Consider the following 27,806-nt stretch of genomic DNA (forward strand, 5'->3'; position numbering starts at 1 on the left):
TGCGGAAAGTGGACTGAATTGCTGCGTTTTTTCAGAGGAGACGTCACCATCTCCCAACATTGAGAAAAACGCAGCAAAATACACACCATTTTCTGCAGCGGAATTTCTGCTACTTTCTGCGGAATTGCTGCAGATATATATATATATACATATACACACACACATATATATATATATATATATATATATATATATGTATATACACACATACATGAGTATGCACATTATTAACATATAAAGTACACATTGTAAACACACATGCACTTACCTTTTATGTAGGATATTTGTGAGTCTTCACTGCAGCTCTTCTGCTCACAGGCCGACACAGAGCCCGCCGACAGTCTCCCCTCCCCCATGTCCCGACAGCTAGCAGCAGGAGGAGAGATGTTTAGAGCAAGAAAGGGGGGCTGGAGGGGGAGCTTCTAAAGCAGCAGAGACCACGGCTGCTAAGTAGGAGCGAAGCTCCCTCGTCTCATGACAGGTGCGGTCCTGGCACCGGGGCTCCCTCCGGTGCTAGCGACGCCACTGGGCATGAGGGGGTTCGGGTGGCTATGGGCCCCCTGGGAGCCTTGGGCCCCGGGCGGCTGCCCGAACCAGCCCTAATGATAATCCGCCACTGACTACAGGGTCACACTACACATAGGGTCTGTAGCCTGTAACCATGTGGACACATTGATCTGCATAGGAGCTGTATACACAAAAAAGTGAGCTGTTTAATCAATTTATGTTATTAAATGACTTATGTTTAATTTGATAATTTGGAGCCATGAAAAAAATAGTTGCACCTGGGAACTACATTTTTCTCAAAAGGGATTATCCATGATTTTTAAATATATTAATATTGTCTAAAAATTTAAAAATAAAATATATTACAGTGAATAATTAAGAAAATTTAATGGGTTATTTTTACATTTTGGGGCCATATGCTGATTTTTTTTTTAAAACCCTCAGTATTTTTTTTAAAACCAACCAGTAAATTGTGCCAAAAATGGTGCAAATTGTTAATATATTTGCTGCATTTCTAAGCCATTTTCGTGTGTCAGGACACTACAGACTCACTATTCACTTTTGCATATACCAAACGACTCCTTTACGTTCCTCCTCTGACCACCTAGCTAGTTCTCTTTACAGTGAGATAAAGCTACGTCTTATTGAAAAAAAAGGATTGTTTTTATTTTCACTGCCCAATTCTAATAAATTCTATGAAACATCTATGGGATCAAAATGCTCACTACACCCCTAGATGAATTCCTCAAGGGGTGTAGTTTCCTAAATGGAGTCACTTTTTGGCCGTTTTCATAGTTTTGTCCCCTCAGGGGCTTTGTAAATGTGACATGTCCTCCGCAAACCATTCCTGCTAAATGTGATCTCCAAAAGCCAAATAGCGCTCTTTCCCTTCTGAGCCCTGCCGTGTGTCCAAACAGCCGTTTATTACCACATGTGGGGTATTGTTTTACTCGGGAGAAATTGCTTTACAAATTTTGCAGAGCTTTTTCCCCTTTAGTCCTTGTGGAAATGAAAAAAATTAGGTTTCATTTTCTTTGAAAAAAATGTAGATTTTAATTTTCATGGCCTACTTCCAATAATTTATGCAATAAACCTGTGGAGTCAAAATGCTCACCATACCCATAGATAATTTCCTTGTGGTGTGTAGTTTCCCAAATGAGGTCACTTTTGGGGGGGTTTCCACAGTTTTGGCACCTCAAGAGCCCTTCAAACCTGACATGGTGCCTAAAATATAATCTAATAAAAATAAGGCCCCAAAATCCTCTAGGTGCTCCTTTGCTTCTGAGTCCGGGGCTTCAGTCCATTAGGACACTAGGACCACATGTGGGATATTTCCTAAATCCGCAGAATCTGGGCAATAGATATTCAGTTGCATTTCTCTGGTAAAACCTTCTGTGTTACAAAAAAAATGGATTAAAAATGAATTTATGCAAAAAAAAAAGAATTTTAAATTTCACCTTTACTTTGCTTTAATTCCTGTGAAACGTCTGAAGGGTTAAGAAACTTTCTAAATCCTATTTTGAATACTTTGAGGGGTGAAGTTTTTAAAATGGGGTGACTTATTGGGGGTTTCTAATCTATAAGGCCCTCAAAGCCGCTTCACAACTGCACTGCCCCTGTAAAAATGGCCTTTTGAAATTTTCTTGAAAATGTGAGAAATTGCTGCTAAAGTTCTAATCCTTGTAACGTCCTAGAAAAATAAAATGATGTTTAAAAAACGATGCCAATCTAAAGTAGACATATGGGGGGATGTTAATTAGCGACTATTTTGTGTGGTATAACTGCCTGTCTTACAAGCAGATACATTTAAATTTGGAAAAATGCTAATTTTAAAAAAAATTCTCTCAATTTTGGTGTTTTTCACAATTAAATACTGAATGTATCGAGCAAATTTTGCCAGTAACATAAAGTCCAATGTGTCACGAGAAAACAATCTCAGAATCGCTTGGATAGGTAAAAGTATTCCGGAGTTATTACCACATAAAGTGAAACATGTCAGATTTGAAAAATGAGGCTCTGTCAGGAAGGTCAAAAGTGGCCAAAGAGGGAAGGGGTTAATGTTAAATAAACTGTAGTTGCTTGGTCCTGCTTTTTTAAATCCCTTTGTCAAAAAAATTTGCTTTGACAGAAATATTGTGAACAGTTTGTCAGCACATCTGACGGAATGAGATACATTTCGAAGTGCGTAGTTCAGTCAAATGTTAATAACTCGTATCTTGCTTTACGATATGTCAATCACAGTATATAGACCCGCCCTGTAGTAAATCAATTGGTTGATTTACGAGTCAATTAAAATAACTGCAAGCTGATTGGTCAATCGTTCAGAAAGCATATCAATACTTGATTGGCTGCCTTTCCTGGCAACTGGCCTGTGATTGGTTGTTCAGCGTTCTGTAGTGATCGCTACTGCGCCTGCGCGAAAGGAGCGTGTGACACTGAGACCTGCGCCATGAATATCCGGAACGCACGGGTAACCGGCAAATTAGGGGTGTGTTATGATAAAGGGTGCGGTGTCTAAAGACGCCGTGTAATCCGGTGACATGGGGATCTTCGGAATAACTCGCTGTCAACTACGGGGGGCTGGAAATCTTTATTTAGAGTTAAGGGGTATAAGAGATTATGGCTGAATTTCCCATGATGCACTAGGCAACTTGTAATATGATTGGAAGGACATTGTAAGACTTGCAGTACTCTAGGCGTAGTAAGGGAGGGCAAAAAAGCGCAGATGAACTGTAACATGGTTGACTTTCCCATCATGCACTGTGCTTATTAAAGGGAAGCTCCACATTAACCATTCATGGTATTTCCAACTCAGACATTTATAACCTATCCACAGGATATGCCATAAATGTCTGATAGATGTGGATCACTCCATGGATATGCTGTACGTGTCCAGGATAACCCTTTAACCCTTCACAGGTCCCGTCTAGATGTCGTTTTTTAAAGGGGTTGTTTGGTCAGGCTCCCTCAGCTGTCTCCATGCCTCCCATAGAGTTGTAAGAAGCTGCAGCGCGCGTGCTCGGCCATCACACCCTACAACACCTCTCCACTGCTGCCTCCTGTCGGGGAAGGGTTTCCTATTCTACCTATGGGGGGGGTCCCAGTGGTCAGACCTCCATCAATCTAATATTGATCAACCTATTCCCCCAACTCACGGAGTCAGAAGGCCCTGCAAGGGTGAGGTGCCAGTGGGCTCCCCAAAGCTCTGTGCCCCAGCGTCTGCATAGGTTGCTGCCCACACATCCACAGAGTGTCTGGACTCTCCCGAACGGGGCATGTTGGATTTCAACGTGCCCGATCCGTTCTTCTCACAGAAACGTATTCCCCTCTCGCTGTTCAGAACACGTCCGTGCTGAGCGTGCGTGCGCAGAGGGAGGGTTGGGAGGAGTAGCTGTCGGCTAACCGCTCGCTATCTAAGGTGTATGCCCACCTTAATTAGAGGTGTTTTCCACTTTCTGACAACGGATAACCTATCTACCGGATAGGTCACCAGTATATGATTGGTGTGGGTCCGACACTGCCCCTGCGCATCCGACGATATTGCCGGAAGCAGATTGTTCCGGTCAAAGAATAGCGGCCGAGCTGAAGTACTGCAGCTCTGCTCCTGTTCAAGTGAATAGTATTTGCGCCGCAGTTCTGCCGAACGGCCGCTATGCAGTAGACGGAGCCATCTGCTTCCAGCTTCAACTACTGCATCCCATTTAAAACATCCGGTGATCGGAGGCAGCTGGATCAGCTGATCGGTGCGGGGTCCGAGTGTCGGCCCCGCACAAATAATATACTGATGACCTATCCACCGGATAGGTCTAAACTGCTCTGTTTGTAGCGTACCTGCTCAATCTCTGTGACCCCCTCAAACTCCTGGTAAGAACAGAAACTACACTTGATGTAGCACAAATCTCTGTTTTGTTCTGTTTTGCAACAATGTATCTGTGCAGGTAAATCTAGGTTCACACTGCGGTTTTTTTTGTCCTCCGTTTAACGTCTATGACAGGAAAAGTTACCAATGTATACGTTAAATGAAGGCTGTGACGGATGCCTAACAAGTGATATTTGTCACCCATATACTAATTTGGGATTTGTTTAATGGGTACATTGTAGGGTTTTTCTTGATGTATACATTAAATTGATGTCACTATAACCTATAGGTGACGGATGCCACTGTTAGGCATCTGCTTAATGTATCCGTCTTGAAGTATCTGTTAAACTGATGCCAGTGACCAATGCCTCGTGTTGGCATCCTTCATCCATAGGCTAATATGATATCCTTTAAGCGGATACGTTTTTCTAAACCGGATACTACAGGATGGAATAGCGTATTCTACTATGTTATTCCAGACTTCATTTTTTGCAGTGTACGTATGTATACCGGCCTGCTGGAGCCCAAAAGAGCGCTCTTTTGGCCTCCGTATGGCTAATTAGAGACCTACGGCGCTTTCTCGTCATTTTCGTAGGGGAAAAACACAGGTTGTTTAGCTCACAGAGGATTGTCTGGACTGTATACAATTGTATCTACCTCTCAGCTGTGGTATAATATGTTCATGTTCTCGAACTGCAAATAGAAATCTTGAAAATGATGACAAAAAATATAACCCAAAGGGACAGATTTACCAAGGTTACCGTTTCGTACACCAGCCTTATCGATCTGCTCTGCTGGAGTAAGATGCGACAGATTTATTATTAAGGGGTGCACGCCTCTTAATAAATCTGTTGCATCTTTTCGTTTTTAGACATAAAAAAAATATGAATGCTCACCTCACCTCACTGCTCCTCTTCACTTCCCCACCGGGTCCCTTCAGCGACTCATACAATGTCCTGACGACAAGCGGTGTCAGGGTCTTAAATGCAACGCGGCACTCAACGTCATCAGTTCTGCGTCACATACAATGTCCTGACGTTGCCCGGCGTCAGTGCGTTGTATCAGTCGCGACTGGCAGTGAGAGCCCGAGGGGACCCGGACAGGAGAAGAGGAGCGGTGAGTATGCTATTTATTTTTTTTATTGCCCGTTTGGGGGGGGATAGAGGGTAGTCTGAGGGGCAAGGTACAAGGCCCCTACCTTGCTACGCCCTACAGAGGAAAATCTGTGCTGGCGTAGATTTCTGTTCGAATTTACGCCAGCTTTTCCCAGTGGTCCCATTTTTGCAAGCCAAGCTTCTTTTTCAAAAAGTGGCGGTGCGGCATAAAAGACCTGGCGTAGAGAGGTTGATAAATTCCCCCCAAAATATTTTAGAAAAGGTGGAATCATTTATAAGCGAAACCCTGATTCTTATATAAAGAATATGCTTGATAGATACTACGCTTTTTTTTTTCTTTTTAAAGGGGCAGTTTAGTGTCTGCTTTTTTCCCCTCTCGGTTACTGCTTGATTTGCAGTGAATATAATTGTGTCCGTTCTGATGGCTGATATACATAAATGAATATATAATCTATTGTTGTGATTCTTCGCTTGCTCACTTTGCATCATATGGGATATGATTAAAAAACAGCTGCATCTGGTGTATATAAGTATTCTTTTTGGTGGTTAATCACTATAGTAACAGTGTCACTTAAAGGGGGTTTACAGTATCCGTAAAACATGGTTGCTTTCTTCTATAAACAGCGCCACATCTGTCCATAGGTTGTGTCTGGTATTGCAGGTCAGCTCAAATAAAGTGAATGGGGCTGAGCTCCAATTCCATTTACAACCCGAGGGTAGGTGTGGCACTGTTTTTGGAAGAAAGCAACCATGTTTTCCAATTTAAGGTCACTCTGAATTGCCAATCATTCCATTAACACTGACATCTTGTTTTTTGGCAGCCCGAGGACCTGATGAACATGCAGCACTGCAATCTGCTGTGCTTGCCAGAGAACTATCAGATGAAATATTACTTCTACCATGGATTATCCTGGCCGCAGGTGGGTGTTAATGATTCTTCAGTTGTGTGTACGTTATATTATATTTATTTATTTGTATACAATATATATATATATATCACAAGTTTTTGCTCTCCCTCATTGTTATTGTTTGAATCTTGTACATCACGTGATCGGCGCTGTAATGTAGATCACAGCAGTGTTTTTTATTTAGAAAAATGATAATGTTTGTCGGAGTTATGACCTATTTGAGATTTATGCTAATGAGTTTCTTAATGGACAACTGGGCGTGTTTTACTTTTTGACCAAGTGGGCGTTGTACAGAGAAGTGTATGACGCTGACCAATCAGTGACCAATCAGCGTCATACACTTCTCCCCATTCATTTAGACTGCAGATAGCGATATAATTATAACGCTATGTGCATCCACATACACAAACACTAACATTACTGCAGTGTCCTGACAATGAATATACATCACTACCAGCCAGGACGTGATGTCTATTCAGAATTCCGACACTTCGCTAAAGTTTCTGTGAGATTTACAGCAAGGCAAGCGTAATCTCGTTTTAAATGCGTAATCTCGCGAGATTATGCTTGCCTTGTTCTAAATCTCACAGAAACTTTACCAAAGTCTCAGGATTCTGAATAGACATCACGTCCTGACTGGAGGTAATGTATATTCACTGTCAGGACACTTCAGTAACGTTAGTGTGTGTGTATGTGGCTGCACATAGTGATCTAGTAAGATCACTATGTGCTGTGTAAATGAATGGAGAGAAGTGTATGACGCTGATTGGTCACTGATTGGTCAGCGTCATACACTTCTCTGTACAACGCCCACTTGGTCAAAAAGTAAAACACGCCCAGTTGTCTATTAAGAAAGTCTCTAGCATAAATCTAAAATAGGTCATAACTCCGTCAAAAATGATCGTTTTTCGAAATAAAAAACTGCTGTTGCCTACATTACAGCGCCGATCACATTATGTACCAGATAGCCCATTTATAAGGTGGTGACAGAGCCTCTTTAAGCTGCTCTGCTAAAATGAAAGCTGCACAGTGATTGGTTGCTATGGGAAACTGGTTTTCCTGTTAGACAGTTTTCAGAAATGGGGCCTACTGTGTGTGTATGTTTGCCTTAGCCTGAGTTCAGACGCAGCAGATTTGACCATGAATCCATAGCAACTTTTGAATATAATGGGCACGCTGAGGATATTTATTCCACTCCGTATTAATGGGGTTTGTAAAACCATATTCACTAGCATTGTACTGTGATTTTTTTAGTGGATTTTCTACGCGAAAACCAAAAGGTCCAACCTATAATGCTACCGTGCTGATCCAGAGGAAGGAAAAAGCCCCTACGAGGTGGATGCCAATTGCCTCATATTAGGAGAAAAAAATGTCTTCCCGACTCCAAATATGGCAATCAGAATAAACCTCTGGCTCACCGTCCCGTCCCCAGTTCTGGATTAGCGTATTTTTGTTGTTCTGAGTAATCCAAGCGTGTAATGCTTATCATTTGTTTCCTTGTTCTTGTGTCCTCACAGTTGTCATACATTGCAGAAGATGAAAATGGAAAAATTGTCGGTTATGTCTTGGCAAAAATGTGAGTTTTATGTAGCAATAATTGTGAAAGAATCTTTTTTTTTTTTTTCCCCTTTTAACGCTTTTCTATATCACTCTGTTTACAACTTTACAGATAGTTTAGTGTCAATTCTTATACTTTTTGAAATAGACGTCCTATCTGCCTCTCCACACTGATCCCAAAGATTCGGAGAGTAGTATACGAGCATGTGCTTTTACCCATTTCTGCAAGACACGTCTAGAATCATCCACCGCAAGCCAAGTAATTGGTACAACGAAGCAGGATCAGGACTGTATATCATATATAAAGTAGTTGGGAACTGGTGTATTGTCGTACAGAATCCCGCTGCACGCTCTAATTTCTAAGCAGAAAATGTTCAGCATCATGTGGATAGGATTTTTTTAAATCTCATTCTGTCTTCCACTGCGGATTTTCTGTTATAAAATCTGCAACAAATCTGATACATGTGCAGGGGGCTTAAAGGTGTGGACCTAAACTGTGGAGGTCCTGCGGCTCAAACCCCCACGATGCCTAGCACAGGGAACGCAATGCATTTTTTTCCCCCTGTATAGCGCCACTCCTGACCAAAAGCTGTATCACAAATTGTGTCATGAAGATTATCCCTGTCTTCAATCCCTGTCCAATGGAGGGTCGTTGGGTTGAACGGTAAAATAGTTTTCCTCCCTTTCGTCGTGTAGGAATTATTTAGTATTGGGATGGACATAATAAAGCTGCGTATGACAAATGTCTCCTTAATGTATTATTTCTCTTGCAGGGAGGAAGATCCGGATGATGTTCCTCATGGCCATATCACCTCATTAGTAAGAGAACCGTTGTGTTATCTATAGGAGTTTCTTCATGTCGGATATGTGATGGTAATAATAGAATATATCTTTACATTTACCCAGGCTGTAAAACGCTCGCACAGAAGACTAGGCCTGGCTCAGAAGTTGATGGACCAGGCTTCCAGGGCCATGATTGAGAACTTCAATGCAAAATATGTGTCTTTACATGTGCGGAAAAGGTATGAGACTGCCAGTATTGCGTCTAAAGAAAATCTCAGTAAATCTGTCTCTGGTTTTCCATTCATGTCTGGAAATGTCTTTTTGATTGGTGGTTTTTAGATTTACATTTGCACTGAAGATTTTGTTTAAGGAAGATCTATCGGCTTTTCCTGATATGTGTTCTTGTAAATACTTGTATTCCCCGTAAAAATGATAATTTTTGACCTCTGCATTGTTATTCCTCCTGGAAATTGAATTAATAATTATAGTATTGCTATACCCTTTGTCCGCCTGTCCTGATTGGCGAGGAGAATTTATGCATACGTTTCCAGGAGGAATAACAGAGGAATGGCACAATGCAGAGTTCTAAGAAAAGATGCTCCAGAATTGTTATTTAATGGGGTATTTAATGCAAGTATTAACTGAAGTAGGCAAGTCGGGAGAGCCGACAGGTTCCCTTTATAGTTAAAGGGTGACATATCAGAATGACTTTTGATCAGTGGGGGGTCCGAGCACTGAGACCCCCACCGATTGCGAAAAGGAAGCAGCAGAAGCTCTCAGGTGAGTGCGTTGCTTTGTCTCTGATTGGCTATGCTCGGCTTTCCAAGGAAAGCTGAGCGATCGGTGTGCGAGCTCAATAGAAAGTCTAGGAGTCCGTACACTGATCGCAAGGCTTTCCTCACCTGACTGCTTCTGACGCTTTGTTTTAGCGATCGGTGGGGGCCCTTAGCACTCGGACCCCCGCTGATCAAAACTTCTGACATGTCATTATAACCGCTTCTTAAAAGTTTAGTTACACTTGAAGCTCCACCTTTAATTAACATTGGCTCTCAGCAAATCTACTGCACTTGCAATTTAGCCCCATTACTGTTCATCACTTCAGTTTATTTCTTCTCCGTGCAGTAGCAACTCTACACGTAGGTAGTAAAAACAAACAAAAGTCTGAGCGAACCAAAGGCTGCTATTCCCTTTGACGGGAACCTGTCATTTTCAACATGCTGCTCTATCTGCGGCCATTATGTAGTAGAGCCAGGAGGAGCTGAGCAGTTTTGTTGGAAACGTTTTAGTTTAATTTCGAAAGCTTGATATAAATTCCTGCTTCCCTGCTCCTTCTGGGCTTACGAGTCCAGTGGGTGGAGTGACTCAATGATTGACAGCCTTCCCTGCGTACGTGTATATACAGAGATAGCGGTCAATCTCGGAGTAGGACCGCACACCGGACTCAAGTGCAGAATAATCAGGGATTTAGGTTCAACCCATTTCAAGTTATACTAAATCTTTTCCCACACCATCAATCTGCTCCACTCCTCTATAACATGCGGCCCGCAGATGGAGCAGCATGTGTGGCCATAAGTAGGACAGTCTCTGACTTACATATCTGGGTACGTTGATGAAATCAGATTCCAGTGTTGGGAAGTTGCCCAACTATATCCTTGTGTAAATATCTGGAGTGTTTAGGACATTTTTCTCCATTGGTGCGACAGTAATTCATCTCTTTATGATTTCACTTTGCAGCAATCGAGCGGCTCTGCATTTATATTCCAACACACTGAATTTCCAGTAAGTAGGATTCTTTATTTCTTAATTGTAGAAAATATATGTACAGTAATGTCACCATCCATGGTAATATAAGGTAAAAGTTCTCCCTTGCTACAGACTATTATAAAACAGACCCACGCTCTGGACAGGGACAGTTTTCTTGGGACAACTTTGCTGCTCGGCCAATTTGTACACCGTGACAAACACAAAGTTAACCTGAATTATAACATATAACAATCGTATTGAACCCCATATATTTTCTGAAAGTAGATACCTGGCACATTGTGAAAATGCCACCTAGTCCTTTTACAATCATGGGTTCCCGCATGCAATTTTGCATCAAAGTGTAACCTATTGTAAAAAAAAAATAATGCATAAATATCTGACCCGAGCAAAGCCTGAGATGTACAAAACCTCCTAAAAATAAAAGTTCAATAAGTGCAAAGTTCACACATGCCACTTCTACCTATGTCTACATACGTAGATCTACACAAAATCATCACAATGGAACAGACCAAAAAAATCTAGATGCCGGTAAAAATCAAAGACATGGAGTCGGTAAATGGTCTGATTAGGCACAGGGGTTGATCAGATATATAACTGCTCATATTCTTACCCCCGTCGTTGGGGGGGGGGGACGGGGGACCCCCGCCTAAATGTGACAGTCGAAGGTGCACAAATCCCCTCTCATTGGTAACCTGCAGAAAGGTTCCTGTAGTCTCTCTGGGTTCTGAGCTCTAGTCCTTTTATTCATAGCCACAGCAAGCGTTTTATTTCCTGACGTATTAGGCTCTGTTCACATCTGCGTTGGGGTCCCGTTCTGACGTTCCGTCTGAGGTTTCCATCAGAACGGGACCCTGAACACACAAACTGACATGAACGGAAACCAGAGGTTTCCATCACCATTGATTTCAATGGTGACGGATCCGGTGCCTATGGTTTCCGTTTGTCTCTGTTGTGCATCTGATCCGTGGTTTTGCCGGAAGCAATAGCGTAGTCGACTACGCTATTGCTTCCGGCAAAACGACGGGTTCGGTGCACAACCGACAAAAAAGGAAACCATGGGCACCGGATACGTCACCACTGAAATCAATGGTGATGTAAACGGAAACCTCTGTTTTCTGTTTGTGTCTGTTCATGTTCCCCTTTCTGACGGAAAGCTCCAACGGAACATCAGAACGGGACCCCAACGCAGATGTGAACGAAGCCTCACCTACAACCTTGGCAGTGAAAAGGGTTCGATTTTTTTTTTTTCAATTGGCTTATTGACTATTTCTTTACAGGATCAGTGAAGTGGAGCCCAAGTACTATGCCGATGGTGAAGATGCGTACGCTATGAAGCGGGATCTCACACAGATGGCTGAAGAGGTGTGACAGTGTTGTCGTTTTGTAAATCCATTTTCTTATTCCTGGAATAGTTTGTTGAGGTTTATATTTTATTTGGCATGATAGGAATGATAAAACGTATAAATCCGGTTCTCCTGCCTCCTTCACACACACTTTTTTTTTCTCCAATGTGTTTTAATACGCATGTAAAAAAAATGGCATGGGTGTCAAGCGTTTTTTACATGCATTTTTTGTGGTGTTTTTCTTAATTTAGTGTCATTTTGTACAGGCGATTTTTGTGGTGTTTTTGAAGTCCTATACGGTAGGCTTTGGAAAAACTGCCATACCTAGAGCATGCAGCCTTTTGGAAAAAAAACAAAAAACCGCCACGGACTCCAAAAACACTACAAAAAGGCCAAAATGCTGGGTACGAATTCTTTCTCATATGCTGGGTACGAATTCTTTCTCATATAGACTTGGTTGAACTTGATAGACATTTGTCTTTTTACAAACCGTATTAACTATGTAACTATGACTTTAAAGTAACATCTAGCTGCGGTGGTTTGTCAAAAGAATGTCACCGAAAACACTGCGAGTAAACGTTTTCTGTGAATCCAACCTCAGGCCCCCCTGCACATGACCGTGGACAGCCACCCGTATTTGCGGACTGTGCTCCCATATAAAGTATGGGAGCACGGTCCGTAAAAAGGAATATCTTTTGCACAGACTTTCTACGCCACGGAAACCCTCCTGTATATATACGGGAAGGTGTCCGTCAACCATAGAAATGAATGGGTTCGTAATTACGGACGAAATCAACGGTCGTGTGCACTGGACCGCGTTGGATTAAGCGCCAAAAAAATTTTTGAAAGCGTCAGGAAACAAAAGTGGCATGTTCTTTATTGCGTTGGTTTCGCCTCTGACCTTCCATTGAAATCAATGGGAGGCAGAGAGAGCTTTTTTTGCAGTGTTTTTTTGCCCGCGGGCCTCAATGGCCGTGGGCGAAAGCCGCAGCAAGAAAGTGCAGGCAGGTGAAAATCTGCCTCAAAATCCCTGATGGAAGGTCTTTCACTGGAGCCAAGGAAGACTGAACAGACATGCCTCCAGGCGCTGCAGATTCAGATAAATGTCCTGGCACCGCTGGAGGCGATGCCTTTTTACTCTTCCGCCGCTCCGGTGAAGGACCTGTGGGAGGAAGTCCCGTCACAGTGTGATCTCGCGAGATCACTCTGTGCTGTCAAACAAGCTGGGCATGAATGAAGAGAAGTGTATGACGTTGATTGGTCAGCATCATACACTTTTCTTTACAACGCCCACTTGGTGAAAAGAAAAAAAACGCCCAGTTGGGCATTTAGAACAAATTAGCATAAAACTAAAAATGATCATAACTTGGTCAAAAATAAACATTTTTCAAAAAAAAAACTGTTGTTATCTACATTAAAGCGCGTATTAGATTAATTAGGAGATAGGGCACTTATAAACCGGTGACAGAGCCTCTTTAAAGAGGCTCTGTCACCAGATTTTGCAGCCCCTATCTGCTATTGCAGCAGATCGGCGCTGCAATGTAGATTACAGTAACGTTGTTTTTTTTTTTTTTTAAAAACAAGCATTTTTGGCCAAGTTATGACCATTTTTATGTTTATGCAAATGAGGCTTTCTAAAGTACAACTGGGCGTGTTTAAAGTAAAAGTACAACTGGGCGTGTATTATGTGCGTACATCGGGGCGTTTTTACTTCTTTTACTAGCTGGGCGTTGTGAATGGGAGTGTATGATGCTGACGAATCAGCATCATCCACTTCTCTTCGTTAACACCCAGCTTTTGGCAGTGCACAGACACACAGCGTGTTCTCGAGAGATCACGCTGTGTCGTCACTCACTTCCTGCCCCAGGTCCTGCATCGTGTCGGCACCAGAGGCTACAGTTGATTCTGCAGCAGCATCAGCAGGTAAGTAGCTACATCGACTTACCTGCAAACAGCGATGCTGCTGCAGAATCAACTGTAGCCTCTGGTGCCGATGTGTCCTCACTCGTCCGACACGATGCAGGACCTGGAGCAGGAAGTGACGTCACAGCGTGATCTCGCGAGAACACGCTGTGTGTCTGTGCACTGCCAGAAGCTGGGTGTTAACGAAGAGAAGTGGATGATGCTGATTCGTCAGCATCATACACTCCCATTCACAACGCCCAGCTAGTAAAAGAAGTAAAAACGCCCCGATGTAACACACACAATACACGCCCAGTTGTACTTTTACTTTAAACACGCCCAGTTGTACTTTTACTTTAAACACACCCACTTGGACTTTTGCAAGCCTCATTTGCATAAATATAAAAATGGTCATAACTTGGCCAAAAATGCTCGTTTAAAAAAAAACAAAAAACTTTACTCTTATCTACATTGCAGCGCCGATCTGCTGCAATAGGAGATAGGGGTTGAAAAATCTGGTGACAGAGCCTCTTTAATGTCATAATAGGTCATATGATCTGTAATTTAAGAGCTCTGTCTCTATCACAGATTCTTCATTATTACGTAATTCTTAAATTGTACGTCTACCATTGAGCACCGCTTTACCGTTTATATAATTTGCTAGAATCTACATTAAAAGTTGTGTAATATTGAATACTTGTACTGATCCTGTATGATAGCTTGAATTCTAGCCCAGAGCTGTATTCATAGTTCTGATTGTCATCGAAAAGAAACATCAAGCATGTCATCAAACACTCCACTAAAAGCTGAGCCCCTCTATTTCAGTGGGATAGTTAGTTTTTGCTGACTCAGATTACAGTATAGTGCCTGGGACACTTGAGCCATTTTTTAATACGTGAAGAGTTTAGCTCTGAAGCAAGCAGAATTGTGAATGTAGCTCAGGACTAATATAAGATAAGTAATGCCATGTGTTTACGAAGTTACTCAACTTTTTATTTTATTTTTGAATTCAAGGTTTTATTGATTTTTTAATGAAATAAAATAATACAATACAAACAGTTCTCGTATAAAAGGGAGAAACAAGAATACAACAAACATAGAAATAGACCCCTGAAAAAAAGGAAAGGGCCACATCAGGTTGGTGGGAGGGATTTCCTTATGGTACTACAAACAGAATTGTATAGCTCAACATAATTAGATTCATTTGCAAAGGCGATCAAAGTGCCACCCTGGACGGTATGTAAAGGTTACCCTTCCAGCAGTGGTTCAGATGCGACAGCATTATGTGGCGTAACATCTAAAATGAGAGACCTAGAGAAACAAAAGTGAAGGGGAGGATGGGGAAGCGGTGGGCCGTGGAGGGCCTGAATGCCATTTCTTGGGATCGTCGTAGACGGCTGCAAGCATGGCTTGTGTATATAATTGGTGAGTACTCCTTAAGCGGCACAGGGCAGGGGGTTTGTGAGGGAGGTAAGGGACGGCCTTAGCCTTCCAGTGTGCAATAAGTGGAGGACCAGAGGAAGGTGGTGGTCCAGTGGAGAGATTAGTTTCTCCATTCTCTGTGTCATGGCAATCTCCTCAAACCATTCCTCCATGGTCGGGGGATCTGTCTTTTTTTTTAATCTGTGGGGAATAATCGATTTAGCGGCCTGTAAAAAGAGTAGGGTAGTCTCAGGTGAGTCTGGGATTGTCACATTGGTAACCCCATGTATAACTTTAAGCACCGCTGTTTAAAAGCACCGTAGTTCTGGGCAGCCCCACCATATATGAGTCATAGTGCCGCTAGCTGCACCAGCAGTTATCGGGGACAGAAGGGTACCATTTGTGAAGAGATACGGGGACACCGGGATGTCGTCTTAAAATTGATCTCCTATTCACGTGAGGCAATTGATGCCTTATGGGTAGCTCAGTCTCATAGGCCTTATATGAGGGAGGCTGCTGAGAGCGTTATCAGAGGAGTAGTTTGTAGAGTGCACCACAGCATGCGAGGGGAGTGAGGAAGAGAGACACATAAGTTCAAAATCTGTCAGAGTGCGGCGGAGGCATGCATGCGGCCACGTGGTGGCGTAAAAGTGTTTAAGCTGGTTATATTTGAAGAGAAAGCGGGCAGATGGGGTGCAACCCGGGAGGATTGAAGTGGCGTAGATGTGGCACGAGGACATATGGCCTGGGCTAGGCGAACCTAAAGTTTTGTCTAGTGACCATGGAAAAATTCAAGAACATGTGCATCGGCCGCAGCCAGATAATAGAGATGAAAGTCCGGCAGACCAAACCCACCCGCATCTTTAGGGGCGCGTAAGGACAGCCCTACCAATCCGGGGATGACCTGAGGACCAGACAAATATGGGGATGGTCTGCAGGAGGTACAGTAACCTAGGAGGGTAATTTTCATTATGCTAATCCGGCCACACCCAGAGAACTCCTTTCGTTTCCAAATCTCGATATCTCTTTGGAATCTGGCTAGCAAAAGAAGGAAGTGGCAGGTATACAGTTGGGAGACGTCAGTGGCTATTTTCATTCTGAGATAAGTAATACTCGCCGAGGGCCATGCGAAGGGGAAATTAGTTTTAAGAGTTGTGACCGAGGAGGTGGGAAGGGAAACATATAGGGCCTCTGACTTGGAAATTTTCAAATTGGACCATTCTCCAAAACAGGACAACTCCGACATCAGGGAGGGTAGAGATAAATGCGGGCTTGTGAGATAAACCAAGAGATCATCAGCAAACATCAAACATTCATATTCCACAACACTAATGGATATGCCCCGGATATCCAGATTGTTCCAAATGGAGGCCATCATGTGCTCCTTAACAAGGACACATAGGAGGCAACCTTGACGGGTGATGTTGCTTATAGTAAAGGGCGTAAAAAAGGAGCAATTATTTTCATTCGGGCAAAGGGGGATTGTTAAAGGGCCAAGATCTTTGCAGAGAAGTAGGGGCCTAGTCTTATGTTGAAGAGTGCAATGGAGGGCAGGTCAGAAAAATCTGTCACATGTGTAGATGAGAGAGCAGCCTTGAAGGTGCCAGGATGATAAACAAAAAAGTTCAGGACCTCCACAGAGGGAGGGGGAGTAAAGTTCTAAGGAAAGAAAATGTCATAAGACATCAATAACTAAAAAAAGGCAGTATCAAGGGAACACACAAAGTAGGAAAATGAGTGCAAGGGACCATAGGGCACCATGGGTACTTTGAATAGGTCTGGCACCAACGGGAGAAGTGACAGGTATACTTTAGGGAGCATGGATAGCTCCAATGCCTGACAGGGTGATCATGATCAACTGGCAAAGTGTAACAGAGCTCGAAACAGTGGAGCTTAAGGAGGGGACCTAGAAAAATGGTGGATCAAACAAGAAACAATTAACAAGGCCAGGTAAGTCGCTGGAGGAAGGACCGACTAGGCAGGAGTGGGCCACAAGTGGCTTTCAACAGAGTTCTTTGAGAGGTATCGAAGGGCCTCCTGAGTCAGACAGAGTGGGTTGTCTCTTTGCAGAGTGGAGGAGCAGGTTGTTGTTGACGTCGGGCCCCTCCGTCTTGGGCCTCGTGGGGAATGGCCCTCACGAGGGTTTAGGTCAATTGGGAGTAGTGATCTCTCTGGGTTCCTTCAGTGGCGAAGAGTAGCAGCAAAAGCCACGATGGTAGGGACAGGTGAGGATGGTTCAAGTCTTGCAAAAATTGAGGCAGGTCATCTGGTGACCGGAGTGTTATGTATCCTTCATGTCTCACGATAAGGGTGAAGGGGAAGCCTCAGCGTTAGGAGATTCCTCGGTCACAAAGTACATCTAGGACCTGTTTGAGGGCTGATCTTTGTGCCAAGGTGTGTTGAGGAAGATCCGGCAGGATGCACACTTGAGGGCCGTTATGGGAGATGGTTAGCTGCTGCCTGATCTTCTGTAGGATGGAGTCTTTTATGGCATAAAAATGAATATGACAAATCACATCCCTCGGGCTCAGTGTGCCCGGTCTATCTCAATATGAGTGATGGAAGGGTGACCCAAGAGTCCATTGATGAGGACTGTGCTCAGCGTGTAAGGCAGATCAGGTGTGGCAACAGATTTAGGTAGCCCCCGGACACGCAGAATGTGCCGCTGATTTTAGTTCTCAATGATGTTTCTGAAGAGTGAACAGTTGGGCAGAGTGCTGCTATACAGTAGATTGCAAGTGGTAATAGTATCTGTGGCAGCATGATGCAGCACATCAATTCTGCTGGAAAGTGAGGAGAGTTCTGTACAAAATTGGGCAAATGCCAGCATACACTACTCCGCAACTGGTTTGCCAAAAGTGGTCATGTTTGCCCTGGTAGGAGGCAGAGGAAGGGGGCTGAACTGACTATCTATAAATGACCGGAATTCCCTATGGTACCTGGCAGTGATCCAGGTGTAGATGTAGGGAAGAAACAGTTGTAGGCTCTCGCTGTTTGAAGGTCGTACAGTTGGCAATGTCCATTGTAATGAGAAAGACCCCTGGGCGGCCATAGGCATGGGAAAGGGGGAAATATGGGGGGTGCTTCCCCAGGAGGAGCATGTTGACCAATGGGGGGATTTGCCAGCAGGCAAGTGGTTGTTGTGAGATAAAAGAAACATTTGAAGCGTAACCCCTGATGTCAAAGGTATGAGGGGTGCTTGGAACCTTTACTCATGGTCCAGAGCCTTCCTTCGGATCATATGTCCCCAATTCAATTCACTGTACCTGGGCCTGCTGAGAGAATGCCACAGTATGTAGCACGGGCTCAGAGGGCCGGCGACCATCTTGCAATGAAGTTCAGGTGGCCAGAGACAAATCACCAGTGTCTGAGGCAGTATGCAAAGGGGGCAGCACTGGAGCCAAAGTACAGGCAGGGAAAGGGCCGGGCAGCCATCTTGGCCGGATTTCCATCATCCAAGGTGGCCGGCAGGATCGAGTAGAGCAACACTGTCAATCCTGCAGGGTACCGTGAGGAGATTGGGGCAGGGGACAAGTCTCATCCACCTGCAGGTCGAGGGTCAGGTGAGGAAGTTCCTTGCACGTAAAACATTTGTTACACTGGAAGTATTGTATTAACCCCTTAATGACTGAGCCATTTTCGTTTTTCACTCCCCGCATTCCAAGAGCCATAACTTTTTTATTTTTCGGTCAATGGAGCGGTGTGAGGGCTTATTATTTGCGGGAGGAGCTGTAGTTTCTAATGGCACCATTTAAAGTACCATATAATGTACTCGGAAACTGACAAAAATAATGCGGGCAGAAATTGGAAAAAAATGTGATTCCTACATTTTTATTTTTTTTTCAGTTTTTACGGCTTTCACAGTTCTGTAAAAAGTTCACACTATTCTGCGGCTCAATACGATTGCGGTGATACCAAATATATATAGGTTTTTTATATTTTATTACTTGAAAAAAAAAAACGTTTTTGTTAAAAAAAAAAAAAAATTGTTTTGTTTCACTTCATTCTGAGACCCATAACTTTAATTTTTCCGTGGATTGAGCGGTGTAAGGGCTTATTTTTTGCGGGACGAGCTGTCGTTTTTATTGGTACCATTCTTTGGTACGTAAAACTTTTTGATTACTTTTTATTAAATTCTTTTTGCGAGCTTAGGTGACCAAAAAAACAGCGATTTTTATGTTTTACGTTTTTTACGACATTCACCATGCGCATTAAATAATTCTGTATTGTATTAGTTCAGACTTTTACGGATGCAGCGATACCAATTTTTATTTTTATTTTTTTATTATTATTTTATTATTATTATTATTTTTTTTTTATTTTTTTTTTATTTTGACAAAAGGCAGCCATGGGGGCCTTCATTAGTCCCCCAGGCTTCGATGACAACCATTGCCGCCCCCCTTTCTATAATGCCTCAGATGCTGCGGTCGCGATTGACCGCAGCATTTGAGGGGTTAAACGGCTAAGAACAGTGCGATCGCTGTTCCTGGCTGTTAGTCTGGGCTGTCAGCTGGAAACTACAGTGACACCCGCAGGGTATGGAGGACGCTCAGCCCGTGAGCGCCCCCCCCCCCCCATACTTCCCTATGACACTTATCACGTACATATACGTGATAATTTACTAAATACACGAGAAGAAGGAGTCGGAACTATTCAAGTATGAAGCACAAAATATCAAAAAATACAAATTTTATTGAGACATACAAAAATACACGGGGTTATATAGAATCTGTCAGCAGTTTTGAGGCCTCAGCGATATGGTGGAGGGGGGGGAATTGCATACATACCTTTTGGTAATTCCCCCGGCACAGTGATCGCAAGTGCCACTAAGGTGGGCCCTTGATGTACAAGTACTCCAGCGCGTCCCCGCCCCTCTGCTCTGAGTGACGGCTCTTCTGATTGACCGCTAGAGCAGTCATTCTGAGTAGAAAGTAGCACTTGCGTCCTCCGCGCCGAGGGAATTAAACGTCCGTTTCTTGATCGTTCCCCTTGCATGACCGATACAAAAGGTATGTTTACAATGCCCTTTCTCCCCTATATCGCTCTGTCGGTAGTTTTGAGGCCTCAAAACTGCTGACAGATCCCTTTAAATGGTAATATTGTGAGGTAATAAATGATGCAGCCGCTCTTCATGACGACATCCACCCGCCAGTAAGGACCCGGGTTGCCCGCTTTTAGTTGACAAAATGTGCACTTTGCAACCCTTTCCATGTGGTGCTCCCCTTGGCCGTTGTAAACTTTAGGTAGATGCGAGATCTGAGGCACATGACACTACCTCAGTATTTGCTAGATAGACTTGTATCCACATTCTCTTGTTTGTCTTTATTTTTACAGCAGCTGAGGAAACAGATGGAGTTAAGGGATAAAAGTCGGCCGCAGCCCCTGAATTCTATAGAGAATAAATCTGACAACCGATCTGGGCACGTGGGGGAATGCTGCCGCGATGAGAAGTGTTTAAGCAACGCTGGCAAGCGCGACGGCACCGAGGACAGCGGCGACAGCAAAGATGTTAGTGAAGTCAGCGAGGCCACAGAGAGTACTGACGTGAAAGACAGCTCCGAGGCTTCCGACTCTGCCTCCTAAAAGGAACGTCCAGTTTACATACAATTTCCATAAGCGAAAAAACCTTATTATGCTCGGTCCTCAGATCCTTCCCAGTTTCACACAGTATGAAGATAATTCACCCAAACCCATTGTGTTCCAAATGAATACAAATTTGGAAATACAAAATGATATTAAAATCTCTGCCCGGAAGATTTCATAGTTGCTGAGATTGAAATATTGGTCTGTACAGTTCTTTGTACAGGAAATTCTAAAGTGTAACCCCCACTTTTATCAACATCCCACTTTGTAAATCTACATCAAATTTGAGTAATTTGGCTGTTGTATTTTGACTTTGAGCTATTTTATGTCTATTTTTTTTCCATTCAAATACATAGCTTCCTGCAAAATTCTGCTGGTTGCCCTTGGAGACGGACAGCTGTTTATCTACATTCTGCTGTCAGACATGTGACCTAAGAGCTTATATGTAGGTGTGTGCTTCACCAATGCAGCAGATTTCTGAATTTAACGTGTATGTGAATGGAACAGAAAATATTGCGCAGCTGACCGATACAAGATCAGTAAATCAAAGCATTTACCAAATTACTCACCTTTTAATATAGATTAAAGTAGTCAAAAGTGGAGGTTCCCTTTAAATTTCATGCCCACTCAAGTAAGACACGTAAATTTAAACATGTGTGAGATTAGAAAAACATGGCTGCTTTCTACCAGTAAAAGCGCCACACTTACGCCATGTATAGTATTTAAGATCAGTCGCTTTGTAGTGAATGGGGTAGAGATGCAATACCAAACACAGCCTATAGATAAGTGCGGTGCTGTTTTCAGGGGGGAAAACTCCCAGACCCTTCTTTCTAACCTTATACAACCGCTTAAATGAATAGTAACATTCTTATTAAAAAAAAAATGTCAGTACCAGACACAGCCCATGAACAAGAGTGGCGCTGTTTCTGGAAGAAATCAACCATATTTTTCTAATCTCATACAACCCCTTAAAGTATATTTAACTGTTTATTAGAAAGTTAAGTGACAACTAATATCTCCTCCACCCAAATTCCTGTGTGACACATCTGTCATGTTATGCAGTCATTTATCCCATACTTTTGCATAGTTGGGCCCATTTGTCTTTCAGGAGTGTAGGAAAGCTGGATGACCGCTCTGGTGGGATCTGAAATGGCAGACATTTTGGTTATCGTATCACATAGCTTTTTCCGAAACAGACATAACTAGGAGACAGCAGAAAAAAATAATTCAGGATCTTCTATTGAATGGAGATTTTTATTGTATTTATTACCGTATGCCACGCACGGATGAGACAACCACGGGTTTGTCGTATAACTGAGATCTGATGTATGGAGCAGACGTTAACATTGACTTGTATTGATCAATTAGGAGTAATCAGAAATCTTATGGACAGAAGTTATTTTCCTCTGCCTATTTGCATGTACGTATTGCAGATAATGGGGGGGTTGTCCTCTTTAAATGTTCCAAGACTCGGAATATGGTAAACATGAGTGGGATCTTCTCGCTCTGCTGTAAAAAATAAAATATCCAAGAAAACAAAACATTGCCGCCAAATGACTGTCTCCAATGGGAAGGATATTGAAAGTGATCCGTAGAAATCCAGGGATATATCATGTCTTATCCGGAGGTCCCTAGCCCCTGTTTATTGCAGATTTTTATGAACTGTCCCGTTAATTGAAGAACTATTAAACAATAAATCACTGAAGAGCTTGCTGTGTGATTGCGTGGATCGTGCAGATATAGCAGAGCTGAGCTCATTGTTACATCACAAGGCATTATCTCGTTTTTGCATTGGATGACAACGTGCGTAGAAGAAACCATAAAACTGACCAAAGATAGTACTACAGCAATCTTTTGTCTATGGGGCTGGCCACAGTGACCCAAAATCTACAATTGGAACACATGGATCCCATAGGGTCCCGTCCTGGTCCTTTATGTGATAAGCACCAAAGGCAGCCCCTTCTCTTTCAAAATAAAATTAGGGAGTTGGGGCTGATCATTATCAGCTGAACGGTGGTTTGTTCCAATGACAGCTATGTAACGTCTGTGGCTAACTCTAAGGCCACATTCACATGAACGTGTTTTTGCGGCCGCAATTCCCCCGAAAATCCACGGGAGAATTGCGGCCCCATTCTTTTCTATGGGTCCATGCACATGACCGTAGTTTTTGCGGTCTTTGCACGGCCCGGGAACCCGCACCGCAGAAAGAACGGGCATGTCCTATTACGGCCGTCTTCTGCGGTCCGGGCTCATTGAAAACAATGACGGCGGCCATGTGCATGTCCTACGATTTGCGGGCGGCCCGCGGCTGACAGTCCGCAGCCGGCCGACCCGAAAATCACGGCCGTGCACACGGCTACAGTCGTGTGCATGAAGCCTAACTGCTAATTTCAGCTCTGCTACATCTTTAAATTAGGGCTCATTCACACTTTCTATGAAGATACAGATCAAATACAGATGGACAAGAAGATTTTGTTTTTTTTGCAATTTTGTTCCATTATTGTTTTTGGATTTTATTTGTTTTACTTCTGTATTGTGTTTTGAGTTGTCTGTTTTTTTTTATCCATATTTGTTCAGTTTTAGGATTAACAAATATTTTTTTGCTGTTCCTGTAATGTTGGAAAAATACGGAGAAAAAAAAACGGAGCGACTACCACATGTGAACTATGCAAACATGGAACAAATGCGTTTTTAAGTTCAATCCAAGTTCCTCACAGATCCGTTAGAGCATATTGAAGAAAAAAAAACATAAGAAAACATGCGTGTATAAAAAAAAAAAAAAAAAGCAAATGTGAATAAAACTGTTTCAATGTATCGGCAAAGTTTTTTAAATGAACAAAAAAAAATGGAATGTGGATCTATAATACGTGTCTTTAGTGTGCGAGTCTGTAGTATCCATGGATAGTGACATCACGTGACCAAAGGGTGTGGATCCCAATAATGATGTAGTGCAGAGAGGACATGTAAACTTCATAAATATGGTGTTTGTGAGAAACGCCTCTTTTTCTAGTGTAATGCCAGAAAAGTGCAATGCAAGTGTGCGATTCAGGGGTCATGTCTAAATCCGAGAGAGAGCACATCACAGGGAACACCCACTCAACTCTGAACTTGCAGCTCTTTAAAGAGGCTCTGTCACCAGATTTTGCAACCCCTATCTGCTATTGCAGCAGATAGGCACTGCAATGTAGATTACAGTAACGTTTTTATTTTTAAAAAACGAGCATTTTTGGCCAAGTTATGACCATTTTTGTATTTATGCAAATGAGGCTTGCAAAAGTCCAACTGGGCGTGTATTGTGTGTGTACATCTGGGCGTGTTTACTTCTACTAGCTGGGCGTTGTGTATAGAAGTATCAGCCACTTCTCTTCACAACGCCCAGCTTCTGCCAGTGCAGACACAGCGTGTTCTCGAGAGATCACGCTGTGTCGTCACTCACTTCCTGCCCCAGGTCCTGCATCGTGTCGGACGAGCGAGGACACATCGGCACCAGAGGCTACATTTGATTCTGCAGCAGCATCAGCGTTTGCAGGTAAGTCGATGTAGCTACTTACCTGCAAATGCTGATACTGCTGCAGAATCAACTGTAGCCTCTGGTGCCGATGTGGCCGACACGATGCAGGACCTGGGGCAGGAAGTGAGTGACGTCACAGCGTGATCTCTCGAGAACACGCTCTGTGTCTGCACTGCCAGAAGCTGGGTGTTCTGAAGAGAAGTGGATGATGCTGATTCGTCAGAACGCCCAGCTAGTAAAAGTAGTAAACACGCCCCGATGTAACACACATAATACACGCCCAGTTGGACTTTTACTTTAAACACGCCCACTTGGACTTTTGCAAGCCTCATTTGCATAAATACAAAAATGGTCATAACTTGGCCAAAAATGCTCGTTTTTTAAAAATAAAAACGTTACTGTAATCTACATTGCAGCGCCTATCTGCTGCAATAGGAGATAGGGGTTGCAAAATCTGGTGACAGAGCCTCTTTAAGCAGGCATATTGTAGAAAGCAGGCTTGAAAATAATCCTCTCTGTTACTTTGCTATTAACCTCTATCGACCTCGTTCCGACAATCACCTCCACCTCTATGATACTCCACAATTAAAGTAAGGCCATGCGGAGCGCCACTGAACCAACCACAATACAGCCGTGCTGTCACCGTTTTCGGCGTGGCTGTCAAATTGCCTCTTAATGGACGCACGTTGTTGCGGATAAAGCGGCTGTTTACCTGCAAACTCTTGTGGCCATACATGGTGTATTCATTAATGGCTGCACGATTTTGCAAGTAAAGGACCGTTTTACCTGCAACAACGTGAGGCCATTAACTAGCAATTTGACCGTCGCATCAAACATGGCTGCATTGTGGCCGGGTTAGTGCGGCTCCGTGTGGCCTTACCCTTAAGATCCTATTTCGCCGGCCAATTTTAGCCGGTGCAACAAGCGGCGATCAAAGAGACAACTCGTTGATCGGCGCTCGTTTGCTCCTGTCACACGGAGCTATGTATGGGGACGAGCGGTCGTTACTCCGATCGCTCGATCCCATACTTTATCATCATGTTGGCAGCGCGTCTCCCTGTTTACACGGAGATGTGCTGCCGACAACCATAATATTTCAGTTTTTTAAAACGATACGACCAGCAGATGATCGAGCGATTGCTACTTCATCTGCTGATCGCTGCCCTGTTTACACTGGGCAATTATCGGCAACGATAATTGCCCAGTGAAAACCCCCTCTACTCCCCATCTTTACATTTCGTTGCCCACAATAGGCTGACAATTCCTGTCGTATGGAGATCACTTCTTTGCAGTCATCTCATCACGGGCACGTTTTCAATGAGTGGTAACACCTATATTACACATCTGGAAGCACATAACACAAGATCACACCACTGACAATGGGTGATGGAGGTAACTCACCTACACCCCCTCCCTACACAGTGGCCTTGGCACAGGTCACAGAGCATGCCCACAACACACTCCCTCAGAAGTCAATTAGTTTATTTTAAATGGCTGCTGTAAAGCAAAGCTCTAAACTGCTGTTCACAGGGCAGCAGTACAGGCAAGATGGCTGCCACAGAATCACGTACTGCACATTCATCAAAGCTAGAGCGAGGGAATAGTGAAGCAGTTGCCTGTAGGACATCAGAATTCACATTTTTCAGACGCCCTTTGGGGATATCTATGTATGGACTCAATATTGAGATACTCAATGCTGCTCTCACTGTACAAAGATTGCTCTGCTGCGCGCACTTAACACTTTCTGCTCTGTTTAATGAATGTTACACATATTCAGTTTTGCTGCATTAATCACACAAAGCCCTGCAGGAATCCAGTCAGAGTTTGGCAACCCGTTACTTGCCGTCTTGTCCCGAGTAGATCGCTGGCAAGCATCAATTTCAACTTCATCTGCGTCCCCAGGATGCAGATGAAATTGAAAACTGGGACAGAGCTCAATAGCCATCGACTTTGTGTCACCGTGCCCGCTCAAGCCCTATCACTGTACTGCCAGCGTGAGCATGTGATGCTGCCATCACCCACATACTGCCCCAACCTGCAGTTCTGAACACCTCCCAGCACCAATTCTGCAAGCACATGACACTAAGTTCTGCTGCATGCACATTACACAGCTCTGCTGCATGCACATTACACACAGCTCTGCTGCATGCACATTACACACAGCTCTGCTGCATGCACATTACACACAGCTCTGCTGCATGCACATTACACACAGCTCTGCTGCACGCACATTACACACAGCTCTGCTGCATGCACATTACACACAGCTCTGCTGCATACACATTACACACAGCTCTGCTGCATACACATTACACAGCTCTGCTGCATACACATTACACAGCTCTGCTGCATGCACATTACACACAGCTCTGCTGCATACACATTACACACAGCTCTGCTGCATACACATTACACACAGCTCTGCTGCATGCACATTACACAGCTCTGCTGCATGCACATTACACACAGCTCTGCTGCATGCACATTACACAGCTCTGCTGCATGCACATTACACAGCTCTGCTGCATGCACATTACACACAGCTCTGCTGCATGCACATTACACAGCTCTGCTGCATGCACATTACACACAGCTCTGCTGCATGCACATTACACACAGCTCTGCTGCATGCACATTACACACAGCTCTGCTGCATACACATTACACACAGCTCTGCTGCATACACATTACACACAGCTCTGCTGCATGCACAGTACACACAGCTCTGCTGCATGCACAGTACACACAGCTCTGCTGCATGCACAGTACACACAGCTCTGCTGCATGCACAGTACACACAGCTCTACTGCATGCACATTACACACAGCTCTGCTGCATGCACATTACACACAGCTCTGCTGCATGCACATTACACACAGCTCTGCTGCATGCACATTACACAGCTCTGATGCATGCACATTACACACAGCTCTGCTGCATGCACATTACACACAGCTCTGCTGCATGCACATTACACACAGCTCTGCTGCATGCACATTACACACAGCTCTGCTGCATGCACATTACACACAGCTCTGCTGCATGCACATTACAAACATGCTCGTGTGAACCCAGCCTTAGTTCTGCTGCACACAAAGTAGCGCACAGCAAAAAAATGCATGCAAAATCTGCACTGTGTGAACAAGACCTTACACCTCTGCTGCATGACGTAAATGTCCCGAAAAACGGCTGAAAAATCGGAAGCAGGACGCCTACAAACATCTGCCCATTGCTTTCAATGGGAAATACGGCGTTCTGTTCCGACGGGGCATTATTTTACGCCTCATTTTCAAATAACGGTGCGTAAAAAGAGGCCCTGTAAAAAGAAGTGCCTGTCCCTTCTTGAGCTGTTTTTGGTGCCGGTTTTCATTGACTCAATAGAAAAACAGCTCCAAAAACGCCGCAAAAAAACGGTTGAAAATCAGGATCTGTTTTCGCTTGAAATGACGTATACGACGCTGCTGCTGTAACGACACTTCATACATTCAAACCCTTGAAGAAAACACCACCCAGGGTCTGACTCCTCCCAGGCATGTGACTCATCACATGATC

General features: G+C 43.7%; 1 protein-coding gene across 4 annotated transcripts; it reads left to right on the forward strand.

The window, feature by feature from the left end:
* Window positions 1-2,901: 2,901 nt before the first annotated feature.
* NAA10 (N-alpha-acetyltransferase 10, NatA catalytic subunit) lies at window positions 2,902-22,453 on the forward strand. 4 transcript variants are annotated; one of them, XM_075835456.1, is made up of 8 exons: window positions 2,902-2,977; window positions 6,303-6,401; window positions 7,907-7,965; window positions 8,720-8,765; window positions 8,853-8,968; window positions 10,464-10,508; window positions 11,771-11,855; window positions 20,495-22,453. In XM_075835456.1, exons 1-8 carry the CDS (start codon window positions 2,957-2,959, stop codon window positions 20,741-20,743), a joined length of 720 nt encoding a protein of 239 aa, XP_075691571.1. In that variant the 5' UTR covers window positions 2,902-2,956; the 3' UTR covers window positions 20,744-22,453. The 4 variants fall into 4 exon arrangements, with proteins under 4 accessions (XP_075691571.1, XP_075691572.1, XP_075691569.1 ...); XM_075835457.1 differs by having other exon boundaries at window positions 20,498-22,453; XM_075835454.1 differs by having other exon boundaries at window positions 2,910-2,995.
* The last annotated feature ends 5,353 nt before the right edge of the window (window positions 22,454-27,806 follow it).

Source organism: Rhinoderma darwinii, chromosome 8, assembly GCF_050947455.1.
Source record: "Rhinoderma darwinii isolate aRhiDar2 chromosome 8, aRhiDar2.hap1, whole genome shotgun sequence".
Taxonomy (NCBI): Eukaryota; Metazoa; Chordata; class Amphibia; order Anura; family Rhinodermatidae; genus Rhinoderma; species Rhinoderma darwinii.